Raw genomic sequence first — 25,760 nt, 5'->3', positions numbered from 1 at the left:
AGAAGTTAGCAGCTATTAATGCCAACATAAGCTCGCTGAAAAGAATAAAAATAACAAATGTGCTTGTAAACTATTTACTGGGTCATTGAATACTTGCACAAACACGTACATATTCAAGAGAAAATGAAGCTGGTTTTATTGTCAACTTTACTACTTGTTTCCCGGGGTAATGCTCTCAAGTCTCAATTCCTTCAATGCACGGTTTCCTATTTTGGGGCACCTGCAAATTTTCAACCAATTAATACAAATTTATTAAAAATGGATATAAATGCATTAACCCTTGACAGTGAAGTTCCTCCAGTCCAGCTGGTACACGTTATCTTGTGGCTTGAAACACGTGTTAATTCCGATGTCCAAGTAGGGAATCAGAATTGAGATGAGAAAATTATGCAAGTCGATCGACAATTGATTCCTTTCTTTGATTAACCAAACTGACCAACTAACAATAACAAGCAAAGCCATTCTTTCTGTCTGTGTCTCTGCTTTTCTTTATCTCTCTGTTTCCTATATTGTTTATATACATTGTCATTGAACATACTTGTCGTGTGACCAAGTCGTCTTTGCATAATGGGGATGATGATGAGTTTAATGGGGAAAGGTTTCTGTCTTTTTTTTTTTAAACCATTCTCGTGCTTAATTATTCGATTGCTTCTTTAATTTCTCTAATTTATGTTAAACTGATACATTTTGCTCCTCCTTTTTCTTTTGGGAAATTCATTTCTTTAACATTACTTGCCATATTTGGATTGTTTACATGATATGATATGATTTGATAGGAGTGCCATCCGGGCAGATGCTTAGTGCGCTAACGGGCGCACTCTACACTACGTTCATAGAGAAAGATGTCAAGAACTTTGACGACTTCCACCGTGCTATTCTTGACATGTTCAAGTAATAAAATTTTATTTGCAATGTCTTTTGACCAGTTATAGTTTTTTACTTCCACACACCTAATCCAATGGCAATAATATTAGTGTTTCATATTAGCCTCTGATTTTTCCTCCATCTTTCTTATTCAGCGTCATCAACTCGGCATTGCCAGGCAAACACTACGACGTACCATCGCGTGAAGAAATAGAGGTCAGTCAACGTTGGTTGAAATCAAATCTTAGCATGCGCTTCCCATATCAAATTCCAATCCAAATTTCCAAATTGCAGGATTTTTTTGCAGAGTGGCAAGCGTCTGCGGAGGCAGAAAGAAAGGATGCGTTCGTCGAGTTCATGAAACACACAGTTACTCTTAGCAAGCTAGACAACTACACTGTGATCACCGGTATAGTGACACCTCCCGCTGCCATGGCTGCTAAGAAAGCTGCAGAGAATGTGCCCCAGATAAACATTATCAAAGCCATCCCGGATGTCATTTTTGTGCCCTCCGTTACAGTGCTGGCCCTAATTTCAGCCAAGATTTCCAGAAAGATGATCCAGGGAACAATGGGAAAGTCAGCAACTTGAATGCCGACTTGTATACAAGACTTATTATGTGCATAAATATGTTTCTTACTTCTCTGCAGAGTCTTAACGCGGATTAAACTGCATCCGACATTGGGACTCTTCAACTATTAGTTCTAAATACACAATGGTTAAAACATAAAACATGCAATCCTGATTGGGGTTTGATGCACATTGGCACCTGGCAGAATAGGAAAAGCATGCACAGATTTTCACTAAAGCAGATACATCTAAAATTATATTTCATTCTATGCAAATGGCAGTGTATATATATACAACAGAATAAACGGCATTTACATTAACATTCACATCCAGTTGATGGCTTCGCTTCTTGAAACTTTCGTTGAATAAATCAGTAAGAGGAATCTTACACATCCACATCCAGCTAACCTGAGGATCTGCACTTCCACCTGCCAGAGCGTGATCTTCGACTCCCCCACTTCCTCCTACTATTACGCACATCGGACCTTGATGTTGAAAGTTGACCATGGGATTCAAAAGTTTTAATTGGCGTGTTGGCTTTTGGAGACTTCAGTGGAGGAACAGCGTCCGGCTTTCTTGTTGACCCCTGAGGCCTCTCAGCCAGCTGACTTATAATCCTTTCAAAGTTATGCAACTCTTTGTCCGATGCTTGATTATGTATCAGGAGTCCATTGTCCTTTTGCTGTACCTGTGAAGGGTGACCAATTCCATTATAAATAAATGAATAAGGAAAAGCAACTCCGTTTTTTAGTTTAATTAAGCCAGTATAATATTTAGAAGTTCCAATGTTCCCAAAATGAAGGTCCTGTTTGGTATTGATGTGTTTTATCTTTTAAGCTGTAGTTGCTATGAAAAAAAAAATTATAATTATGAAGTAAAAGTTAATAATGTGTAATAAATATGACTTTTAAACAATAAATTTAACAAAGATAGTAAAAATATTATAGATTTTTTCATCATAAAAGTGGTTTATCAAATCGACTTATCTTTCAAGCTACAACAGCTAATGTTTACCCAACACTTTTAGGCATTGCCCAACCTCAACACGAAACAGGGCTTAAATCAATTCACAAACACACCTGCTCACACTAGCTGAGCTTCTTTTACAGCAAGCAAAAGCAGAACATGGAAAGATCAAAGCAAGACCACCAGCAAAATTAAAATGACCGGTCAACAATCCCAGCAAGGGGTAAAATCTCTTGCAGAAGTGGGGCAAAACCTCTTGCAGAAGGTGTCAACAGATCATTCATGGCATCAAGAAAGATTGGGGTTTGATGTAGATAGTGACAAGAAAGATTTCCTTATCAGACAGTCCATGGCATCAATGAATTTCTTTGTGAACAAGGGCTTAAACAATCACAATTGTTACTGGTGTCTTACAGCAGAAGGGAGAAATAGTGATTTGACTATGGAGAGAAGAAAAACTTACAGGCTCACATGAATCCCCAACCCCGGGCTGACTTGGACTTCTGATCATATCAGGAGGAAGGGTCGCCTCTTCACTACCAGGCATAACAAGATCTCCCATGGTACAATCAGATAAATGTTTAGAAGCTATATACAGAGATCTATCTGGCATTTCATTTCCACTTTTGGGAGGAGAAGCAGCATTTCCATCAGAACTGGTCAATGCATCACATGGTACAAGCAAGCTCAAACTATTAATGGAAGAGAACTTTCCAGAATTTTCATTCACTACCTTGTCAATTCGAGTTTTCAATTCGCGAACTTGTGACTGTACCAATTCAATCTTTGAAAGCATTTGCCCCATAGAATTTTCAACATCTCTGAACTTGAGAAATGGCCATTCTTCATTAACCCCAAAGCCATCATTGCCATTGACAGTCTTATTATCTGCAGAATTCACCGCAGGACAGAAGAGTGTGAGTTAAGTAATGTCAGAAGAGTCAATTTCACAGTAACACATCTCAAATTGTAACATGTCCAGGTAACCCAGCTGGTTCGTAAAGCACAATTTTTTTCTTTTTTTGTTTTTAAGAAAACAGAGAGAAAAAATCTTGAATTTAAATCATCCAAAAGGAACATTAGCCAAATATTTGACAAATGCAACAAATACTATATTCGTGTCAAGATCTGCAGAGATAAAATTCATCAGTTCTGTCCATAAACCATTATTTTCATTTTCTAAAATCATAAAAAAACTGGATGCGGTTAAAAAATCTACACCAATGCCAACGTAGGCAACAAAAACTTGTGAAAAGTACACCATTGTCTTTGTTGACAAATACCTTCCAAATTTTGGAGAACCCATTGAGAACACTTTCTATACTGTGAGAAGGTGTTAGGAATTTCATTGGCTAAGCTCAGAAGCAAATTATAGCAGAGCATAACAGATCTGTATTCCAGATTAAAAAATCAAATCACCTCAAGGATAGTAGTTTGGCTGAATAGTCAAGTTTCAAGATATCGATTTCAAAAAGATAAGATGCTTGCTAGTATGAGTTATTTGTTTATTACATGTTTTTCCAATAAGCTATACAATCACTAAAGCTGAAGTTCAAGACAAAATTCTTGCTCCTTACCTAAATTCCTGAATTCAATGTCCATACATGCACCATCAGCAATGGACTTCTTATATTCTGGGAGAAAAAAGAAAATAAATAAGGAACCTATTAAACTAATAATTGACAAATAAATATTGCATTAAATAAAGATGTGAATGTCAGACCATGATAGGAGAACAGATTATGGCATGACATGAATGATGCTAGATCAGTCGTCTCTTCAACTCGTTTTCTCCTTTTCCTCTTCATGATTTGATTTCTTCGACTTTGACAATAAAATGGTTGTGACTTTGAATCAAAATCTCCTAATGTTGACTCCTCAAGTTCGACCTGCTTTCTCAGATCATATTCTGCAAGTTCTCTATCATACGTCAGTGCCCGAGACTGAAGTTCCTTAATTTGAAGTTCTGTCCATTTACATCGCCACATAATTGGATGTATAAATTTTCGCCAATGATCTGTCAACTTCTGCTTCCTAAAAAGATCAGAAAAAGACATAAATTAAGTGCATCTATAAAAGATAACTCAAAGATCAAGCAAGAATATACACCCAGAAAGCAATAAAATCAGAACTTCAATTATACATCAAAATGGAATGATGGGCTATTAACAAAAAATTGCCAATGATTTGAAAATCCTAAATCAAAAAATAAACAGATAATTTTTCAGATTTTCTGTTAAAAGTAGGAACCATAGTTTACCCTAGCCTAACTCTTTGTATGCTACTCCAAGCTACCAGATAGAGTAGTTCCCAGTTAAGTTAATTAGAATGGAAAAATATTTGCAACCTAAGGCTGAGACTTGTTTATGACAGAGCAAAATACTCGCAATCGTATTCCAAGGCAACAAACATATTCAAAGCTTGTTTTAAAAATGATAATCTCAAATTCATTAATTTCTAATATAAGACCAAACCTCAAAGGCAATGCCCCATTGTATACATCGAATGCTGACGTCAACACGTTGTCACCCAAAAATGGTGACTCAACTTCAACTTCATTCAAAGTTGAGACATTCTCAGTCCCAGACAAGGTAGCACCAAAAGAACTTGAATTCTCAGTTGTGCTCTGGCATTCTGCTTCAACCAGCTCGTTGTCACCAGATTTAGTACACCCAATAATATCAACCTCCACACCCTCACTTCCATTCTGCACCTTAGCTTTCCCATCAAGAAGGGCTCCCACTTGAAAGGTGTTGTCACCGACATTACTCACACAATTAATAAGCATATTTTCTGGATCTTGGGATGCACTTCCACTGTTCGGCTCAGTAGCAGAAACTTCTGTCACAGTACTTGACTTCCCTTCCATCTCTAAGTTGGGGGCCATATCAATATTACGCAAAATCCGTCCATTCTTTTAAGCAATTACCATACAACACCTATAAAATTAAACTATCACTCAAATTGAAGGCAAATATCATGACCATATAATTTGAAATTAAACAACAAAATAGTAAACAGGTCCAGTCAAAATCCTAAATTAATACTCATAACTAACATACTACTTCTAAACCTCCAACCAGAAGGAATCCAAAACATATCTTTAGCAACTTACAAATGAATTTTACGCACAAATTTATTCCAACCTAACACCAAGTAAACTTTTACGCTAACAAACCTATGGCTGGTCAAACGGATATCTTTAAAATCGAAAATGAAAATTTCAACTAAGGTTCCGAAAGAGCCAACAAAGAGCCTAGCTTTATTACTGGAACTAAACACCAATCTTCCAACAAACATAATATACTTAACAGACTGATAACAGAAACTACGGATTCTTCTAACACTATATCTTTCTAGTGACAGTTTGCCAATATTTATAATTTATTGAAAACCAAAAACCAGAACAATAATAATATCAACAATGTTACACTTACGAAAGGAAAGAGGTTTTAAAAAAAGGAATTGAAGAAAACCCACGAAAAGTAAACTTCTAAAAAGCTGGCTCGCGGGTAAAGAAAAAATAAAAGTAAAACCTAAATTTTAAGAAACGGTAAAAACTCTAAAATCAGAAGAGAGGACCAAGAAAATTGACTTTACCAAGGTATGGTCAAGAGGCTGTGTTGTCGAATTTTTTGATTGGTAGGGGCGTGAGCGAAGGGTCACCACCGGTGCGTAATCCCAGCCGGTGACTGCTTGATGAAGTTTTGTTGTAGACGCAATCAATACGGTGACGTACTGTCCACCAAAAGTAGGATCCATGATCCATCCGTTGTTTCGTTTTGCGCGTGCGCTTTGCTCAGGTCTATCTTTTGGTCAATGATATTTTGGTTGAAAAGTGAGGGTAAAAAAAAAAATCAAAGGTATTTTTCTTTTTTCTTTTTTGGGTTAATTATTTAATTTAAAAGTTTTTGTAATACTAATACTGTACTTTTACTTCAGAAATACATCTGGAAAGTAATGAATGCAAGCTTTATTATGGCTTCCAATTATAAATATCGCTTATATTTGTGAACATAATACTTTACATGTTCACAATTTCAATATAAAATAAAATAAAATTTGATTTTAAATCCTTATTAAAATGTGTGGAAAATTTTAATCAGTTTCACAATTATGTCTGATATGTATCGGAGCAAATTTATGTAATTCATCATAAATATAATGAAATAATAGTTACACTGACTAAAAAGTTTTTCAGCACAAATGAATGTGAAAATCAGGTAAAGGCGGCATCAAGAATTATTATCCATCTCGTACTTGAAAAATAAAAACAGCTTGAATTATTATCCCTCAACATGAAAAATTAAAAAAAAAAAATTTGTTTTCCACCTGAAAGCAAGTACAATCCAGGCAGCAAAAATGCAAAATCTTGATATCAGTGATTTGTGGATCAGACATGCACAATATGGCTCAAAACGTTGCATGACACCGAGAGTTGTACTTAAAAAATATCAGCCCCTCTCCCACCATTAAATTTAACTATATCTGTTCAAACAAATAAACAAGCACAGCTGGAGCGAGAAAATAAACGACATAAAACCAAATAAAACAGCTTATTCACGGGCCATCAAGCTCAACGCAAAGACTTTTTTCCCACATTCACAAGTACTTCGCAAGAGGACTCAAATCAAATCCTCCCCGCAATCTCTCTTCTTCTTTTTTTTTCTTTTTTTTTTTTGTTGGGGGGGGGAGGAAGAAGAGGGGGATTCTCTCTACAAATCATGTAAAACCCAACAGAAAAACCTTCATAAAAATTATTCCCAAAATCAAATTTACACACTTTGTATGGAACAAAATCAAAACTTTCGAATGGCACTGAAGGTTCTGCCTCTAATATCAGCCCCTCCCAGCATTACCATGTCGTTGGTTTCTGAAGTAGCTAAGAAGTGCTTGTGCCTGCAGCAAAATGAAGGCTTGTTTCATAACTTTCAAATGAAGAGAGCGAGAGAGAGAGAGAGAGAGAGAGAGAGAGAGAGAGAGGTGTATTTAAGCAAGAGGTGTACCTTTTCTTTGGCCCTTGGAGTGCCCGATTGTGATAATGCCACCAATGGTGGGACAGCTCCTTCTTGGAGCACCATACTGCAAAACCTACTACTGTTTGTGCAAAGCTGTAAAAGGGCAGCAGCTGCATTTTCTTTGCCTCTTGCGGAACCCAATTCAACAACCTCAACCAAAACTGGGATCCCATTCTCCTGACCTATTGCAACCCTTCCGTCGGGAATAGTAGCAAGATTTGCTAAAACAGCAACTGCCTTATCAACCATCCCAGCTGCTGGGTCCATCAAATCCACAAGGTGCTTCACTGCACCAGCTTGCACAATTCGGGCCTTGTTTTCATGATATATTGATAAGTTAAACAAAGCTGTAGCTGCATCTTTCTTCCCCCTTGGAGTTCCGTTTCCCAGTAGATCAACTAGAGGTCCAATTGCCCCAGATCTCCCAATCTTGATCTTGTTGTCCTCAATCACAGAAAGACTAAAGAGAGTTGCCGCTGCGTTCTCCCTAGCTTCCGGGCTCCCTGTCTGAAGGACATGAATCAGAGGTTCAATTGCATTGGCATTGGCAATTGCACTTTTGTTGTTATCATTAATGGATAAGTTAAGAAGTGCTGTAACAGCATTTTCCTGAATCTTTATTTCACTTGAGTGGAGCAAATCAACTAATATATTGATGGCCCCACAATTTGCTATTACCATCCTATTATCCATGTTGTGCTTGGCAAGTAATCGAAGTTCAGCCGTTGCCTCTCTTTGAGTATCAAGTGATGTGCTCTTCAAGTCCTCAACCAGCTTCCGCACTTGGGTTTCAATGCCAGAGAGATCGGCTCTTGTTTCCGCACCAGAAGTAGAAACTATTCTTGGAACAAACCTCTCTGATGGGCGCCGCCATATCACTTGGCTCCGAGACCGTGTTTCCATCACACGGGATGGGAATTCAGGTTCTCTCCTCATGGTAGTAGCAGGCTGGGATTCTAATTTCCCCTCTCCAGAAGCGTCACTGTGATTTGACAACTCTGAAGTCTCATTGGCATCTCCTTGCGAGAGATTCAAATTAGAAAGCACGCTGGAGGCTGAGGCAGTCCTATTATGGATGTGAGATGACTGTTCTGAAGTATCAATAGTAGCAGGAAATTCTTTTATAGATTTTGACATAGAGGGTTGGCCAATTAACTCCATACTCCTCTCTTCTGAGTTCGAAAACCTGTCTTCAGAACTTGTAAGCGATATTCTAGCAGTATCCAAACCTGGCCCATTTCCAGCAATACCTGAATAGGAAGTCTCTGAGGTAGAATGGGGATGTAATGGAGAGCCTCCCTCCCTTGTATTGTTCGACGAAACTAAGTTCTTAGCAGGCGAATTTGTAGACCGAGTTGACTCGGGCATTATCTGTTGGCTGCCTCTGGTGTGAGGAAATATATGTGAATCCCTTGGTGCATTAGAATCGGCATGCACAAAAAGAGGCGAGGGCTGGTTTAAGCTCACAGTCTTTGTAGGATCAGGCAACTTCACATTGTTTAATTCACACCAGTTTGCAATTAGTGCCTTTACAGTATAATTAGGTATTAGAGTAGTATGAGCTAGTGTCTGACGTGTCTTAGGACAAACAAAGAGGCCAAGATCAATCCATTTCTTGATGAAAGCCCGCTCGTAGGTTTGCCCAGATGCTACAATAACAGGATCTGTCATCAGCTCAAGTGAGAGGGGACAGCAGAAATCAGAGGGTATTGGGACTGGGCTACAGATCTGCGACTGTTTTATCATAACAAGGCGATCATGCATGCGGGTTACAAGAGAAATCATTTGATCCATAAACTCAGCTTCGCCAGCCTTCTCAGCCTGTTCAGCATTCTCCTTCAATTTTTCAAGGGCTACAGCCTCGATCAGAATCTCCTGGTTTGATCTCAAGCTCAGGCTCTCAGCAACTTTTACCAGGATCTCTGAGCTGGGTGCAACACCATCCACTTGATCCCTTATAGCTTCTTTAATGAGGGAAGATGTTTGTTCATACTCCATATGCTTAATTTTCTGGGAGCAGAGCTGCAATTGGTCATCTCAATTGTTAGACAGCATGTATAGAAATCTTTTTTATTATTATTTTTATTTTTATTTTTATTTTCATTTTCTGATAACAAGTTTTTCACCAAATTAGTCCCAGGCACATGCAAGGCCCCTCATTCCAGATGCAAAGGGCAGTTGCCCAACCAATATCCCTGGGGATATCCCAAGTTGGTGGCATGATTGAACTAGGCTGATATTTTGCAAGGCATCTGAACCCAAGTTGAATAGTCAGTCAGGCCAATCCCTAAGGTCCATATTAATGCAATCTAACTATCTCCACTGTAACCAATCAAACCACTAGCAACTAAGCAACTGACTCGTTCATACCCAAAAATTATAAAAAAATAATAATAATAATTCAATCATGTAACAAATGCCTTCTCATAAAATTAACCGGACTTCATGAATCAGAAAACCGAAGGACTATGCTCTCTACATAAAAACTTTAAATCTGATTTCCTGTCGTGAAGTACCTCAAGCGATGTTGAACTCAGTTCACCAGGGAGATACTGAAGAGAAGACTTTAGCTGTAGCATAATATCCAAGCCAGAAGTCCGTATCTTTGACATCAATGATTCAACTTGCAGAACCTGGATATCATGACGACATGAAAAATAATTATTTCATGCAACAAGCATTTTTCTTTGTTTATGTACTTTATTTCTTCTTTTAAATAACCCAAAACATTAGGCATTTATGAAGAGAAGACTCCAAAAATCATAAAACTGCTCACAACTAATATCATTAGGAGTGTCACAAGTTATTCCTCCCTAACTTAAGAATAAGAAGCAAAATTAGAAATTCAAACTGAACAGAGAGAAACTTACATAATATGAAGTATCAAAATACTAATTGATGGCATGAAAAAATGTGAAAAGAGCAACTAATTTGAGGGAAAGGATAAACATGGAACAACAATAGACGAAGAACAGGAAAAAACTGAATCTTTCATACATCTACAGCATACGAAAAAAGAGAGAAGACCTGAGAACAAGGACTAAAAAGGTCATTGCTAGAGCACACCTCACCTCTTCAATGCTATGGTAATAAAGCCTAAATATCCACACTACGCCTGACAAAATATTCGATGGGAGGATCTTAGATTCAGATATTTATTAACTCACTTCCCTACACCCCTTAAACCCCCGGGAAGATTGATGCTCTTGCATTAATGAGGATGGATACCAGAAAGAGAATGAGTGAGCTGCCCTGCTCCAAGGAGGGCTCGCCTACAGTTGCCACTCATGGCAGTGTGTCAGTGTCCTCTCACGCAAAGTAACTTTTTGCAAACAAGAGATTAACTAAATCTCACACCAATCCTCATGTCAGTGTAATCTGTCCCAATAGCTCTTGTCCGATTACAAGAGACTAAGCTAAAAAAGCAACCACATACCATGGGATAATAATTGTATTTATCAAGCAACTGGTGATCATGACAATGTTACTTCTACAAGTTCAACATAGGGATTTCCCCTTAATTTGATGCACAAGATAAATCAATTCAAAATTGCAAAAGCTGTTTGTAACTTACAAAATAAACCCTACTCAACAATGGTTGCCAGTTTTCAATGAGCTCCCTCAACTCGTCAATAGATTGGCCAAACTCTTCAAATGCCTTGTAAAGAACCTCATCAGAAGCTAGATCAGAATCAACAATGGCATCAAGTATTGGCTTCAACAACTTTAATATATCTTCAGCCCTCTGATAATATTTCTTAACTATGTCCAACTTTATGCTGTCAAAAGATGATAAATGTAAGAATGAAGAGATTTTTTTAAGAAGCACTTTCAACAACGATATCTCCATTCCACCTGCATCAATGAAAACACTGTAAACAGTCCCAAAAAGGAAAATGAAGAGTAACAATTACAACATATAAAAATAGATGTGCCATCAAACATAGGAGGATATCATAAATTTTTCCACTGAAACAATTAATCCCCAAAAGTACTAAATTATGGCAAAATAAAGCCAGAAAATAATTATCTAGTTATTGACCTCAAAGTAACATTAGGTGAATCTCATACCAATTTATCCGGTTATGCCCATGAATTGAACTAAGCATATTCGACATCATAAGATTCAAACCAATTTAGAGATTGACTACTTCCAATTTCCCCCCAATTTTTCAATTTAATAACACTAGTCTTAAATTCAATCAGACCATGTCATCCTATTTGACTTCTGACACTTGTTAATATAGACGCATAAGTACATGCAAACCCATCAAGATTTTTGAAGAAAAGAACTTGAAGCATTCTCAGCTGCCTTGCACATTTTTACATTTTGCATTGGTCCAAAATTAAGTTACTAAAGGATCACATCAGCAGTCAAAGATGGTGCCAGAAAGGGAATGGAATGCACCTTCTTAACCAAAAAATTGCAATTTCAAACACCAAAATAATCTTTCTCACGTTACTTTCCTTGGGTAACCATTCTAAGCCACCTTTCTCACACCCACTGACAAAATCTATGCAACCAGACCATGAAGAAATTGAATCCAACGCAACGTTTGCAGGAATCGAAATTCTTCCACTGGCAATACTCTGTGCAGGTCCAAGAACTGGTATCACAATCTCTAAACTTCAAAGAACTGGGAAAAAGGAAATCAAACATTAATGTAGAGAATGAAACTTTTGGCAGCAGATCTCTTAAACAAAAACTTCGTTCAAAATTCATTATATATATTCCAATAACTTAAAAATATAATGTGTGATAAAAAAAGAAAATATGGAAGGATGTAAATTTATGATCCAATTTTCCTTAGTACTATACTACTGCCAGCAGAGTTTGGCATGTCAGATCCTTCACCTAAATTCAGCTGCGAGATCCTTTCCAATGCATATACACATAATTTCACAAAAACCATGATTTTACGCTTATCTAGCTCAATTGAATTATGCCATCTAAAAGAACTCCATCAATTTCCAAAGTTTGCATCTACATTCAAATACAAGCACCTAGAAAATTGATGAGCAAATGCATTCACTTATTTTTTAACATTTGAGTTCTTCATTAGCATATAATAAACCAAATTTATAAATTAGACAGACACCTAAATCTTTCAGCTATTTATTGTCAGCAATAATCTCTGCATGTGTTGCATTCAATATCACACCCTTGCACAGCAAGTCCTAAGCCCAGATGAACAAGAGCTGTAGTAGTTCAGTAGATTAACAGCTAATGGGACCCTGAATTCACATAATTGGACCAGTCGAATTTGTTATTGAGGTAGAATTAAGTATTGCCAACATTTAAGCATTTATTATACCAAGTCTTCCTTTTCCAGATGAATGTGCTCCAGGTGGCTTTATAGTTTATTCCATAAATGATGCATTAATAGGATCTCACTGAATTCTTGTGACATAAAACGTGTTTTAGATTCTCACTTGTTTATATCCAACATAGTATTCCTCTCTAACTTAGTACCTGTGAAGCATAACACAATCAATTTTAACAATCCCAGACCACATTTTTTACACAAGTTAATCATGTTGTTTGCCCTTCTTATCAAATGCTTACTCAGCCACTATTTTTTTTTTTGGTCAAATAAAGAAGGGTAAAGAAATGAGCGGACAATTGGAAAGCTTGGAAAAGATTTCAAACTCATCCATAACACTCATAAATTGTTCTTCAAATGCATAAAACCAATTCATTACAATTCAGCATAGAGAAAAGCCAGTCAACCATAAGTGTAAGAACCATACTTACAATGACGAAAAATGGAATTTTAAATTAAATTTATGACTGAACCTCACATTTTCTCATACCAAATTATGATCCAAGGACAATTAGACAGCGCTGCTTCAAACATTCACAAGCCTTTTAGACTAACATGGATATGATAATTCCTCTGTTGCGTTCTCAGTTTATGCACTACACATTCTCTACTACAGTAAATCCCAGCAAGCAGTATGCAGAAACCTACAAAATCACTAAGACTGCTAATCCCTACTTTCTCTATTGTCCAATTGCTACAACGGCTGTATGAGACAATAACACACGGTCCTAAATCATCAATAAAACTTTCTTTTACTTCCACAATACAAATTGTGATATTTTAAACACATTTAAACCTTTGTACTGTTTATAGGATCAGCGAAATCCACTAATAATTACCATGTAAAAACCTTCCAATTAATTTAAAAAAACCCAAAAAACTCAAATTTTCTGCTGTCTTATTTGATAATTACAAATTAAACAACTGAAACACTGAAATATAAACTACCTCAAGAAGCATATGCTGAGCTGTCGTGCAGACCAGCTAGACCACGGTCATGAAATGCAAGTGACATATATTCAGATCGACTGACTCTGATATTCATCAAATCCAGAATTGATAATTCCGAGAAAGCAAATTATCAGCTTAACGGTAAACGCAAAAGCTAAAGAAATCAACTAGAAAGCAATTGTAACAAATTTTATCAATTTCAAAGTCTAAGACCTCTGCCTAACGATTCTTCTCTCGTACATAATAAATGAATAAATAAATAAACTTAAAGCCTTAAATATTTTGCAGACAATAGTCTAAGAAGAAAATAACAGAAACCAAAAAAAAAAAAAAGAGATGAAACCCTAGATAGATCAAATTAAAGAAACGGAACCTGAATGCAGCAAAATGACGAAAACGATGAGGTTTTTCAGTTTTCGGTTCTCTCCGTCTCTGAGGGAGGACTCAGATTTCAATTTTTTTTTTTTTTTTTTTGGTTGGGCTTTTTTTTTTTTTGTACGTTATTTGTGAATATTGGTTGTTTTTTTTTTTTAATAGTATTTGCATAGTTGAAGAGTGGGACATTCTCGTCATTGCATATTTAGTACTGTTTAATTTGATAAGTTAATGAAAAAATTATTGGTATTGGTTGACTGGAATTCGAGAGTTCTTGGAGTTAGAGAAAGATAGCCGCCAAAATAGCCGATTGCCAAAATTTCTCAAGGGCCGTTAGCGAATATATAATGATTTTTGTATAAATAATAAAATAAATCTTCACTTAAAATGGAAACATAATTTTTTATGTAAAAATTACAAGGAAGAATTGTGAATAGTTACTAACAATATTATGTAGGATATAATTCAAATACAACGATAGATTAAGGGCAAAGAAAATGATAGATTAGGGGCTTATTTGGGATTATTTTTAACATGTTTAAAAATAATTTTAAAAAGTTAAAACTTAATTTTTTGTTTAGTAAAGTTTTTTTATAAATTACTTTTCATAAAATTATCCTATCTTATAGTAAAATTTACAAAGGAGATATTGAGTAGTTTTACAAAATCTCATTTTGAGAAATGTTTTTGTATTTATATACTCACATATATTATGACAATTCAAAATTATCCTTATTTACTTAGAAAATATAATTACTAAACTTAAAGAGAATGTTGCTATTACCAAATGATAATTATATTGAGATAACAAAATTTTAAAAAAAAAATATTTTAATTATCAATTATCAATATACACTATAAAATAATATACATATACATACATGCATATATATATATATATATATATTCAACACTATGTCCATATTTAACCTTATGTTCACTTTAGTTATTTGCACTCTTATACTAATTCAACAATAATTATTTACTAAACACATGCAATTGCTTTTAAAATTCATAGTATGCTTGGAAAGAAATTTTAGCAAATATTTAATTGATTCTATTCACAATTAAAATTTCAACAACACAATTGACATCAATTGTTTGAATACTACCAAACTAGCCCTAAATATTTACAAACATTAAATTTCGAATGCTATTGTAAAAAAAATAAATAAATCTACTACTAAGCAAAATATTAAATAACTAATCATTTTCCGAAACGAAATTTTGATTAGTGATAGATACTTTTCATTTCCGTTAATTTCTCTTTTTGTTGTTTAGCCAAGTAAAGAAAGAAGGTAAATTACTTCTTTATAAGCAAAAGAAAAAAAACATTTATTCTTTTCAAATTTGGATCCTCTCCTAACTTAATTTTTCCTAATTCTTGGGGAAGATTTTGACATCTGGTATTTCTAAAATTTTAAGGATAAAATTTAATTTATATACAATTTACCTTGTTAGTCATCCAAAATTTGATGCTTTTCAAAACTAATTAAGGGATTTGTGTGTCATCTTTGTATCTTAAACAAGAGTGATGATACAACCACAAATTTTTGTATAAATTTATCTTGTACAAACTGATATGATATTAATTCATTAGTTAAATGAAAATATAAAATAACAAAAATAAATCATGTGGACCAAGAGATATTTAATTCAACTAATGAATTAACACCACATCTGTTTGTACAAAATAAATTTATACAAAAATTTGTGGCTATATCATTATTCCTTAAACAAATATAAGAATTAAATCTAACAAAATTTTCTCCCCTTTCTTCTTCTCGTAGTTAATAAGAGTCTTAAGTTTCTGAAACAAATTGACCAGGTCAATTTCTACAACAATCACGGAATGATAAGATCAAACAAAGAATGAATAATGGAGAATCAATTGAAATTAAAAGAGAAAAGGGAAAGAAGACAAAATAATAATCTAACAAGATTTTGTCTTTTCTTGAAATTTTTTCTATGTCATTATTTTTCTTGCCTAATATTTATTACAGAAATTTAACTGAGGTGTGTGTGAAGAAGGGAATAGACAAGTAGAGAAAGAATGTATAATTGTAGTTTATCACGAGAGTTTTGAATTCTGTTAGTTTGTAAAATTTGGTTAATGATGTCCGACGTTATTAGAAGATTTCAAGATTTTAATTATTTTGGGTTTATTTGTTATTTTTTTATTTTAATTGGAGTCAATTATGATAGGTATTTAGTCTTTAATTTGCACTTTGTAAATTACTTTGAACACTTTTAATTTGTACATTCATTTCCTAAATTAAAAAAAAAAAGTTTTACTTTGCATGCTCTTTAAAATTTAAAAAAAAATTACTAAATTATTTTAATTAAGTAGTTGTGTTTACTTGAAATAGCAATAAAACTATTCCGCACCCCAATTTTAAGAGATTTAAGACATACTTATAGTAATATAACGAACGACTTGTAAACAAATTATTTAACAAAATTTTAGTTACTAATTTTTGTTTATTTTTTGTTCAATATTGGATTTTGCATCTAAAATATTTTTTTATAAGGCGTCCAAAAACATTTACAATAAGAATGTAATAATAAAACAATTCTATAAATACTATAAAAAAAAAGAGAAAAAGACGAAGAACAAGAACAAGAAGAGTCAAAAGCAAAAAGGAAAAAACAAGGATATTTTGTAATTCTTTTGTTTTCATTTATTTTTGAAAAATAAAAAAAAAAGTATCAGACATATTTGTAGCCAAATTCTTTTCAAAATATTATTTTTTCATTGTTCATCTAAATATTGATTAAAATGTTGGAAATAAAGTTTTTAAGGCTTAAGGTATGAGAATTATAAATAAAATAACGAGTGCAATATACGAGTGTTCAAAATAATTATGTAATATTGATTTATAATAAATTGTCTTTAAAAATAATACAAATGATGGATTTTTTGTAATAAAACTTTTATTAAAATTAGAGTATTCGAAGTAATTTTTAAAATGCGAATAGCTACATCTTATGATTTAATTTTTATTTTGCATTAATGTAGGAAAGTAGGTTTATCCTATTATAAATAGAGAGATCTTGTCATTGTTTTAATAAAATATTTTAATTAATAAAAATATCTCTTATAAAGTCATTTGAATTGGAACGTTATCTAATCTCACCGAAAGTATTATTAAATTTTTATTTAGTCATTTGGGTTATGGTAAGATTTAATCACAATTCGATTAGAACATACCTAATCGCGTAAGCTTGGTCAGGTGTTAGAAAGATATCGAGTGCTTAACTATCCTATCAATCTACGTCTACTACCAGTTAAGCATAAGAACGTTAGAGCTTGGTATTTATTAAAGAAAATTGTAAATAAATTAAAACCCAATCTTTGAACTTTTAAATGACATATGCTCAAATCTTGCATAAAATTAAGGAAAAATTAGATTAGGAGAGTCCTTACATAGAATTTCTCAAGTGCAAAGGATAACAATTAATCTTACTTAGCATACAAAGTGCATACAACTATTATCTTATCAATTGACTTGTTTTTTTTTTTTTTAATAACTGTTTACCTAAAGTGTTCAAAAGAAAAATCATATGGTTTATAATAAAATACATGGCAATGGAGTGGGATAAGGGTGGAAGGCCTTCTTCATTCCCACCCCTATTTAGAATCCACCTTATTTCCTAATACATTTATGAAGGTACACATGGAGAATTTTCATATGGGAACCACTTTGCCCATGGCCACAAGTTCCCTATTCATGTACCTATTTTATTTGTAGATATTCATGTACAATTTTGGTGAAATAAATATTAAAATAACTCAAAAAAACTATCACTATCATATTGTAAAGTACTTATTTTATTAAAAACAGAAAAATATCTTCAAAGTATTGGAATAATATCTTGAATCATATATATTTAGATAAATAATAAGTAAAAATATACATACTTATATGCATGTGAGGATTGGGGTAAAAAGTATAAAACCAAACCCCATATCTTTAAGAATTTGAAGAACTTTTTTTCTTTTATTTCCTATATATTTCTAAAAAACTTATCAAAATTAATCTTATTCACAGTGAGACCTTATGAAATTTTAAACTAATGGAAGATTTGGTCATTCCTAACCATTTTCACCATTGAATTTACTCCAGAAAACTAGATGGACATGAATGTCTTATGGCAAACGAAATCATAGGATAAATGTCAATTTTTGTCTTTTTGAGAAGGCACTTAAAAAAAAAAAGAGAGAGAGAGAGAGTAAGGTGGGTATTTTCCCTCAATATTTGTTTAACAATAAGATAAGTCGCAAATACTGTACAAATGATTTGGCGTTAAGTAATTTGTTAAATAAATATCACAGAGACTATATAATTAACCACTTCTCGATCAATTCCTTTGTGTAATCACTCTGTATTCGAGGCTGTAGTTATTACTCTTCGTTTGAAAGTTGAATCGGGACAGAACGTCTCGGCGAGCAGTTTGCTTCGACTGTCATATACATATTAAAATACATGCACTTGCTAGTCGATTTGTTATCATAGAATATTAAAGAAAGAGGGGAAGAAAGGTCATCAACCGTAGCAATAATAGACGGAATTTACGATTTTGGCTTATATGGGATCCAACGGGGCATCTTTGACTGTCAGTATTTTTATTCTTTATTCACAGAAGAGTTTAAAATCGTGATTGAAAAGTCTCCTGGTGAGGAAACGTCAGATAAGTTCGGCTCGGTCAATCGATTTACTCTGCTCTTCGTTCTGCATCCACTTTCAAAGGATTGATGTCAAACTTCTCATAACTCCCGTCCGCCTACCATGCGTCTGGTGTTTGCATGCTTCGCTTTGACATGACGCGCAGCCAACACAATTGTTACACGTGTGTAATATTGATTAAAAAGTAACCGCTTATTACGGTTGAAATTACAATTTATTTTTTTGTTTATTTGTTAGTTAACTTGGCGTCATAAGTTTTGGAGTCGGTGTCGGTCTCTTATTGTCTCAACTGCTTGCTTGTTAATGTCCCAAACAATTTAGTCCATGTGTCATAGACTCATAGGTACTTGTCCGTCTATTGTTGTCTCTCTCAACTACTAGCCGCAAGTTTATTAAGAAAGAAACTCACCCAATATTTATACTTTTAGTGTATTTAATTTAAGATTAATGCAATATAATAACATGATTTTTTTTCAGATATATTCTAGATTAAGCTAGTATTTTAGATTAGGGAAGACTTGGTTCAATCAAGTAATATAAGTAAATCTTGAAAAAATAATTAAATATAACAAATGTGCATTAGTAGATTTGATCAACAGCAAAAAATATTTATATTAATAAAAAATATAAATCCTTTAAAAATATTGTAACTAGTTAACAAATCGGTTAAAATGATTTCTTACAAATTAAAAGAAGGAAAAAAAGAATTATAATCCCAGTATATAAAAAATCATACAGCGTCATAGAAAAATCTATAACTACAATTGTAATGCAAATTGTAATTATTATTTTAATACAAATTGTTGTCCAAATTGGAATTAGTCCGCGGTTGTAATTGTCATTGAAGTGAAATGACAACTATAACTATAATGGGAACTGTCATTAACATTGTGATTGGAAATTTGGAATTGTAATTGTAATTGTAATAGTAATAGTAATTTTAATTGTAACTGTAATTGGAATTATAATTGTGATAGGAACTATAATTGCAGTTATAATTGTAATTATCGATGTAAAAGGAGTTGTAATTGCAATGGTTACCGTTGTTATAGTTGTTCTTGTCAATTGCGACTGTATTTGTTGTTTTAATTACAATTAATAATACAATTATAATTATGATCGTAATTGCAGTTGTAATTAGAATTGTGTCTTTAACAAAATTGTAAATACAATTAGTTATTGCTATAACAAAATTGTAAATACAGTTAGTTATTGCTATAACAAAATTGTAAATACAATTAGTTATTGCTATAACAAAATTGTAAATACAGTTAGTTATTGCTATAACAAAATTGTAAATACAATTAGTTATTGCTACAACTATAATTTTATTATTGCTATTGTTATTGTAGTTTTTATTAAATATTATTATAATAACAATTGTAACTGTTGATGGAATTACGATTACAATTGTTATTGTAATTAGAATTACAATTGAAACTAAAGTTGTAATGGCTGTTTTAATTGAGTTTGGAATTAATAAAAATAATTGAATATTTTATTAAATGGGATCTACCAATAGATCTCGTGCATCCGCGCATGGTAGTCATAGCCAACTTTCCTCAATCTCACACGAAAACAAAATGCAAAACCATGGAGGCAACCACGGGCGACCGCTGATGATTTAGAAAACAAGACATTTGGGAAATGACTTTTCATTGAACATGCTTTTTGATTCACTCCATTATATCTTACAATATTCACATACAAATTAAATGCAACCACCAACCTTTTCCCTAAACCTCTATTTTCTTTAATGAAAAACTGAATAACATATATAATAAGGCGTTGGAAAAGACGGACCCTGTTACCCAAGAAAAATTCCTTCAGCTGTGAATGCTAAAACTGTCAACTCCACGGCTGTTAACTAACAAGTCAAAAACGCTACCATGATGTAATTCTGCATGTATCACCCGATTATAAAGGCTGGAGCTCTTGTTCCGGCAAGGCTGCATCAACTGGTTTGTATGAATTCACGGATTGGTGTCTCCGCCTCAAAATAAACAATATTCCAAACACTGATAACCCCACAACCATCATAATGGTAATGGCTAAGACCACCATCAGAAAATGTTCTTGCCACCATGTCCTACATAACAGAAGATCACACTTCATAAATAAAGGTAAAGAAAATGATATGTATTGGTAACAAAAAATGGAAATCCAGGTCAATGGTTACTCCTAAGGTCGCTCGTCATAAGCATGTATGATATATAACCATATCTGGAATTTGAAATTACATCTTGTTTGTTTGTCATCCATATATTTTTGTGGTTGGGTAAACATATGTGTCGCACAGAGAGAGGCCTTGTTAAACTGAATACTAAACAATAGAACTCTTAACTTCTCACGAGAAAAGGGGGGGGAGGGGGGGAGATAATAATAGAAATCTAAGCCAAAATGTTAAAGGATAACTTTGAAGTAAAATACAACAGAAGAATCCCACATAGCGAAACAGTGGTCTACCTCTTTACTTGAGGCTCAATATTCCATTGAAGCAACTTATAATTTCCAAAGGTGTCGGGGATGTGCACGCGATGTTCGGCAAGCCGAGAAATTATTCTCTGCAGGCAGAACAAAATGGTCAAGCAAAAAATTGCAAATATATGCACACATATTCTCCGCTTCATAAAAGAAAGCAAACTTACCAGTGCAGTGGCATTAGAAATGTAGTTAGCAGATCCTGAAGGGAATACGGCCCATGCAATGAAAGAATTATTTCCTTTGGACATAAAATTCAATAAATGGACCTGAAATCACTTACAATAATCAGTGGCATTGTAAAGTTATATGGACCACACCCAAAAGAAAAAAAAAATGATCATACAAAGTACTAGGATAGTGTAAAGCTTCAAACTGTCATAGTTCGTCAAGAAGTTCAATCCTAAACTACAACAAATATTCCAGCATTGCAACAAAAACATTTTCTAACCTGAGAAGTATTAACATCCAACTCCTGAGCAATAGAATCAGCTAGTTCAGGGATGTGTGGTCTCAGATCCGAGTAGTTGATGCTCAAAAACATGTCAAATGTTATACGGCCAATTTGCAGATCCCCTGTAATCCAGGTTTAATGAAGAAAATATCATCAGAGAACATCAAACTCAAGTTAAATAAATTTGAAAAATGATGATATAACACAAAATATTCAACAAAGGATAATACTAGCTATATTTGGTGAAGATGAAATGTCAGTAGTGAAACATATATACAAATTCTGGTGGCAAAATATTCTTTCTTGACACAAAAATCAACATGGCCAAAATAATTGAAAAATGCACAATGGGAAAATGCCGCTGTTTTTAAGTAACATGATAGAATATGCGCCTTGCTCTTCACTTTTTAGATTACAATTCATCACACATTTTTCTTATTCTATCATACCATGCCCTAACTTCAAGCCCAATTTTTACGTATGTAGTATAGCTATCCATGCAAAACAAAAAACTCAGAAACCCTAAGCAATCTCTCCAATCTCATGCACATAATAAAAATTTGATTTTAAGACCTTCCACAAGCAATGATGCTAAATAGCTAATTAGCCACTACAATAGTGATCTTTCACATCCAATATAGTGTGGGCCACAACAAGTGTCCATATACGAAGGAGTTGTAGAAAAAAACATATATGATTACTTGATGAGCTGCAGCATACGGTACCTGGAAGAACATAATTTGGTGGCTCACTGGGGGATAAGTCTGTAGATGAGTTCTTTCCCTCTGAAGAAGAAGGAATTGGCGACAGAGCACCAGTTATGTGCAGTCTTTCCCATAACTCAGAACAATTAGTCTTCCAAAAACCAATTTTTGAATGTTCACGGTCATACATAACAAGAGTATTGCGAACAATAATTCCTGTTACAATCATATTTTGACAATCTTTAAAAATTACTAATAAAAATAAGGATTATGGTGGGCCAAGTTTTGTTGTTCAACAAGAGTAGTAGGGCATAACACGATGAATAGCTACTGAAAGAAGTTCAGTAAGGCCGGATATACCTCCTAGGAGAGTAGTTGGATCTCTTCCATTCTGAAAAATCCCCAGGCAATATGCACCACGCACCTTTGAATGCTTTATAAATATTTTGTGTAAAATACAACAGAAAGCCCATAATCAGTCAATACATATCCAATATGAGGGTGACAGCCAAAAGAGATCAATGAAAGTTACAGCGAAATTAGGATTTTGTTTCTCCAAAGAAAAAGACTCACTATCAACTACTTACCCGGAATAAATAATTTTCAGGTGATAGCAACAACTTTTGCCCATTGCCGAATGCCATCTCAACTGCTGGAAAGGTATCTGAGAGTTGGGAGACATCACTGACAAAGAAAATCAATCAAATGTTAACTGCAGTAGAAAAAAGCATTCAATCATCATTTGAATCCTTATTCTACAGAAAATACCTAGGAGCACCAGAAAAACAAATATCATTATAATTTGGATCAGGACCGCGAATCTGCTTTAAGGATTGAAGTTCACTCATAATCTGCAAAAGGAACAAGTTCATTGTCAAAGTAAAAAGAAGAAAGAGAGAAGACAATAATCACAGTCTCTAAAATATCAGACTGCAAGTCAATAGCTACAATGACAATAACAACTCAGACCATCAGTAAACAGTAAAGATAGATATCAGTCAAACTAAGCCCCTCCGTTAACATGTTTTAGAAAGAACTCAAAATATTCAAGCCCTTGAACCTCATCATGCAATTTTGCACGAGGACAAATGAGTCTAGTGACTGCAATCAATGATGAAAGTTAGAGAATCAGCATCTTACCGCATCCTTAAATGCCAGAAATGCTGCTTCTGGCAGGTAAGCATATGTTGTACCACTGTCCAGAACAGTTCCATGTTTCCCATCAAATACCTTTGGGTTAAGAGGTAGAGGCTTCCCCGCAACATGTATCACCTTCAAATCAATGTTGTAGTATGGACTGTTGCCATCCCGAAACTAGAGTAAATGTGTGAAATGTATCAAATATATTTGTCGGGCAAGTGCATGATGGATTTTATCTAAGAGATAAAACCATTTTTTAAACATACCTGCGTACGGGGTCCGAATGGGTAAACACCATGTCTTTGGGAGGAGAAATCCCACCAAGAACCATTGCACCCCCACCAACATCCATCCCACCATAGCATAATGAGAATGAATCACTAATCACACCTTTCTCAACAAGTTGGTCTACAACACTGAGATCACCACGGCCCAATCCTATAATGCCATCAGCATGCTGACTATAAAGGTCACCAGTTTCAACATTTTCACAACCAAAAACAGCACGCTGGGGTTTAAGGTCACTTTCATTGCCGAAGGATATAATATCCTCACCCAGGACGCCACTGCTAGAACTCATTTCCGCGTATTTCCTCTCATAAACACATTGTGCCCTCTCGCGGTCACAATTGCAATACAAATTGCATTTTACAGGTTGGTAGGTGCTTGACAAATCAGGCTCAAATTTCGGATCCTGGTAAAGCCAAACATCAACACATTCTTCCAATCAATTACGTAACCAAATTTTTCTTGCATATTTGTAATAAGTTACAAAATAAATAAATAAAAATCAACTATGATTTAGGATATAGCATTGGAACTTAACAATATATTTTTTTTTTGGTCAATTAGGCAAATATATGGGTGTAATTTAATATTCTTAGCAAGAAGCAGCATATATACATAATTTTATCAGTGAATAATGACAAATTATTATTATCCTTTTTTTTTGGGGAAAAAATGTCGACCTGGTGGTCGCCACAGTGCTCGCAAGTAGCGCAAGGCACATAGGTAACAGTACTCCCCGTATCAACAATAAGCGCAAAAGTCTGAGGTGGCGTCCCGATCCAGAGCCGCGTCGTGTAATACCTTCGACGCCAAATTGCGCAACACAAACACTCAGCGACGAAATCAAAGAGATCTAACTAAACCAAACTTGAAACGACGTAAAATGATTTTGTTTATTATTATTATTTTTCTTTTGGGTTTTGGCTTACCCGTTGAGGAGGAGATCGTCGTAGAGGCGCATGCGAGCGTTAGGGTGGGAATTCGGGTGGGATCTCTGGAGGTGCCGACGAGAAATGGAGATGCTTCTGGAGATATTTGGCTGAGAAAGGTAGAGCGGGAGCACCATGGCGGGACGGGTCCGACCGTGGAGGATAGTGGCAGTGGAGGTGGCGGGATTTGATTGGATGACGTAAACGAAGGCGACAATGGTGGTAAGCAGTGGAATCGATGCCCGTGCCATTTGAATTCACTTGTTGCCAATCGAGACAGACGAGGAAGGAACCAGAATGTGAGTGAATATGAAAAAAAAAAATACCACTGCTCTTTCTATCTCACTCTCTCTTCTTCCTTCAAGAGCGAGCAAGCGTCAGGGGAAATTAAAACTTCGCACCAGCCTTCGTCACAACCGGGTTGACGTGTATGTTCCTTCTATATTTTCTTTGTAAACGACGTGAAACGACGCCGTATAGCCAAGTTGCATACAGTAACCTCTCTCGTAAAAATGGAGGGTTATCCTTCGATTTCGTTCAACACCAAACTAAAACGACCCTGCAACCCCCCGAAGGACAAAGACTCGCTAACTGGCAACCACCGCAACATTAAATATTTATTTTCAAATGCTAATCGTAGGCTCCAAGATATTTATATTACTGTTTGGAAATGTAATCCAAAAACATTATTTAATAAAATCTTTTGGGCAAGTCGCTTGCTACCTTTCAACTTTCATAATATTTCTGTTTCCTGTTGGTTCACGGCCTCTCTAAAATATAAATAATCATATTATTCAAATAATATCATCAAACAGATCATAGATTCATTTAGTTCAGCTCTGCTACATGACCAACAGGATGGGCTTTCCGCTTCTCTGTCTTGGTCGCGTGTCGTCGTTTGTATGCCGATCATAACTACACATTCTAATAAAGAGGCTGATTTAGAGTATGATTAGAGAGCTTTTGTGCCTCGTAATTAATATTCTAACCCTCCTTGTCCTCTTAACA

The 25,760-nt window shown here is 34.5% G+C and overlaps 4 protein-coding genes across 10 annotated transcripts; 1 reads left to right on the top strand and 3 right to left on the bottom strand.

Moving 5' to 3' along the window:
* The first annotated feature begins 391 nt into the window (after positions 1-391).
* LOC102618565 (uncharacterized) lies at positions 392-1,559 on the top strand. The gene is made up of 4 exons (XM_006466449.4): positions 392-598; positions 777-891; positions 1,020-1,080; positions 1,159-1,559. Exons 1-4 carry the CDS (start codon positions 568-570, stop codon positions 1,453-1,455), a joined length of 504 nt encoding a protein of 167 aa, XP_006466512.2. The 5' UTR covers positions 392-567; the 3' UTR covers positions 1,456-1,559.
* A 118-nt stretch (positions 1,560-1,677) lies between these two features.
* LOC102619044 (uncharacterized) lies at positions 1,678-6,164 on the bottom strand. Of its 3 annotated transcripts, none has more exons than XM_006466452.4 (6): positions 6,001-6,164; positions 4,875-5,339; positions 4,124-4,434; positions 3,978-4,034; positions 2,864-3,288; positions 1,678-2,122 (listed from the first exon to the last, which is right to left on the bottom strand). In XM_006466452.4, the coding sequence occupies exons 2-6, from the start codon at positions 5,285-5,287 to the stop codon at positions 1,838-1,840; spliced, it is 1,491 nt and encodes a 496-aa protein (XP_006466515.2). In that variant the 5' UTR covers positions 5,288-5,339; positions 6,001-6,164; the 3' UTR covers positions 1,678-1,837. The 3 variants fall into 3 exon arrangements, with proteins under 3 accessions (XP_006466515.2, XP_006466516.2, XP_052300537.1); XM_006466453.4 differs by lacking the exon at positions 6,001-6,164 and adding an exon at positions 5,838-5,987; XM_052444577.1 differs by lacking the exon at positions 6,001-6,164 and having other exon boundaries at positions 4,875-5,831.
* Positions 6,165-6,838: 674 nt separating this feature from the next.
* On the bottom strand, positions 6,839-14,226 carry LOC102619744 (U-box domain-containing protein 4). 5 transcript variants are annotated; one of them, XM_052444575.1, is made up of 8 exons: positions 14,067-14,217; positions 13,691-13,776; positions 12,734-12,891; positions 11,888-12,055; positions 10,993-11,275; positions 9,935-10,051; positions 7,407-9,440; positions 6,839-7,299 (listed from the first exon to the last, which is right to left on the bottom strand). In XM_052444575.1, exons 4-8 carry the CDS (start codon positions 11,896-11,898, stop codon positions 7,240-7,242), a joined length of 2,505 nt encoding a protein of 834 aa, XP_052300535.1. In that variant the 5' UTR covers positions 11,899-12,055; positions 12,734-12,891; positions 13,691-13,776; positions 14,067-14,217; the 3' UTR covers positions 6,839-7,239. The 5 variants fall into 5 exon arrangements, with proteins under 5 accessions (XP_052300535.1, XP_052300533.1, XP_052300534.1 ...); XM_052444573.1 differs by lacking the exon at positions 12,734-12,891; XM_052444574.1 differs by lacking the exon at positions 13,691-13,776 and having other exon boundaries at positions 14,067-14,200.
* Positions 14,227-20,376: 6,150 nt separating this feature from the next.
* On the bottom strand, positions 20,377-25,507 carry LOC102620950 (aspartic proteinase 36-like). Its single transcript, XM_006466460.4, has 12 exons — positions 24,753-25,507; positions 24,504-24,624; positions 23,802-24,229; positions 23,536-23,692; positions 23,164-23,246; positions 22,983-23,079; positions 22,756-22,828; positions 22,417-22,611; positions 21,689-21,813; positions 21,405-21,506; positions 21,223-21,320; positions 20,377-20,845 (listed from the first exon to the last, which is right to left on the bottom strand). The coding sequence occupies exons 1-12, from the start codon at positions 25,001-25,003 to the stop codon at positions 20,674-20,676; spliced, it is 1,902 nt and encodes a 633-aa protein (XP_006466523.2). The 5' UTR covers positions 25,004-25,507; the 3' UTR covers positions 20,377-20,673.
* Between the last annotated feature and the right edge of the window lie 253 nt (positions 25,508-25,760).

Source organism: Citrus sinensis, chromosome 7, assembly GCF_022201045.2.
Source record: "Citrus sinensis cultivar Valencia sweet orange chromosome 7, DVS_A1.0, whole genome shotgun sequence".
NCBI classification, from domain to species: Eukaryota; Viridiplantae; Streptophyta; class Magnoliopsida; order Sapindales; family Rutaceae; genus Citrus; species Citrus sinensis.
This window is presented reverse-complemented; position numbering and strand designations above follow the sequence as displayed.

What these genes read in the sequence shown, in the direction of transcription:
- LOC102618565 (XM_006466449.4), top strand. Translation starts at nt 568, where the DNA reads ATGGGGATGATGATGAGTTTAATGGGGAAAG. An exon ending in GCTATTCTTGACATGTTCAA is followed by an intron (nt 892 to 1,019) that starts GTAATAAAATTT and finishes TTTCTTATTCAG; the next exon opens with CGTCATCAACTCGGCATTGC. An exon ending in CATCGCGTGAAGAAATAGAG is followed by an intron (nt 1,081 to 1,158) that starts GTCAGTCAACGT and finishes TCCAAATTGCAG; the next exon opens with GATTTTTTTGCAGAGTGGCA.
- LOC102619044 (XM_006466452.4), bottom strand. Translation starts at nt 5,287, where the DNA reads ATGGCCCCCAACTTAGAGATGGAAGGGAAGTCAAGTACTGTGACAGAA. An exon ending in TAATCTGTTCTCCTATCATG is followed by an intron (nt 4,035 to 4,123) that starts GTCTGACATTCA and finishes TTTTTCTCCCAG; the next exon opens with AATATAAGAAGTCCATTGCT. An exon ending in TTGGGGATTCATGTGAGCCT is followed by an intron (nt 2,123 to 2,863) that starts GTAAGTTTTTCT and finishes CACCCTTCACAG; the next exon opens with GTACAGCAAAAGGACAATGG.
- LOC102619744 (XM_052444572.1), bottom strand. An exon ending in TGAGTTCAACATCGCTTGAG is followed by an intron (nt 9,441 to 9,934) that starts GTACTTCACGAC and finishes GACCAATTGCAG; the next exon opens with CTCTGCTCCCAGAAAATTAA. An exon ending in CTCCAAGGGCCAAAGAAAAG is followed by an intron (nt 7,300 to 7,406) that starts GTACACCTCTTG and finishes ATTTTGCTGCAG; the next exon opens with GCACAAGCACTTCTTAGCTA.
- LOC102620950 (XM_006466460.4), bottom strand. Translation starts at nt 25,003, where the DNA reads ATGGCACGGGCATCGATTCCACTGCTTACCACCATTGTCGCCTTCGTT. An exon ending in TTCTGGCATTTAAGGATGCG is followed by an intron (nt 23,247 to 23,535) that starts GTAAGATGCTGA and finishes TTCCTTTTGCAG; the next exon opens with ATTATGAGTGAACTTCAATC. An exon ending in TGTTTTTCTGGTGCTCCTAG is followed by an intron (nt 23,080 to 23,163) that starts GTATTTTCTGTA and finishes TTTCTTTGTCAG; the next exon opens with TGATGTCTCCCAACTCTCAG.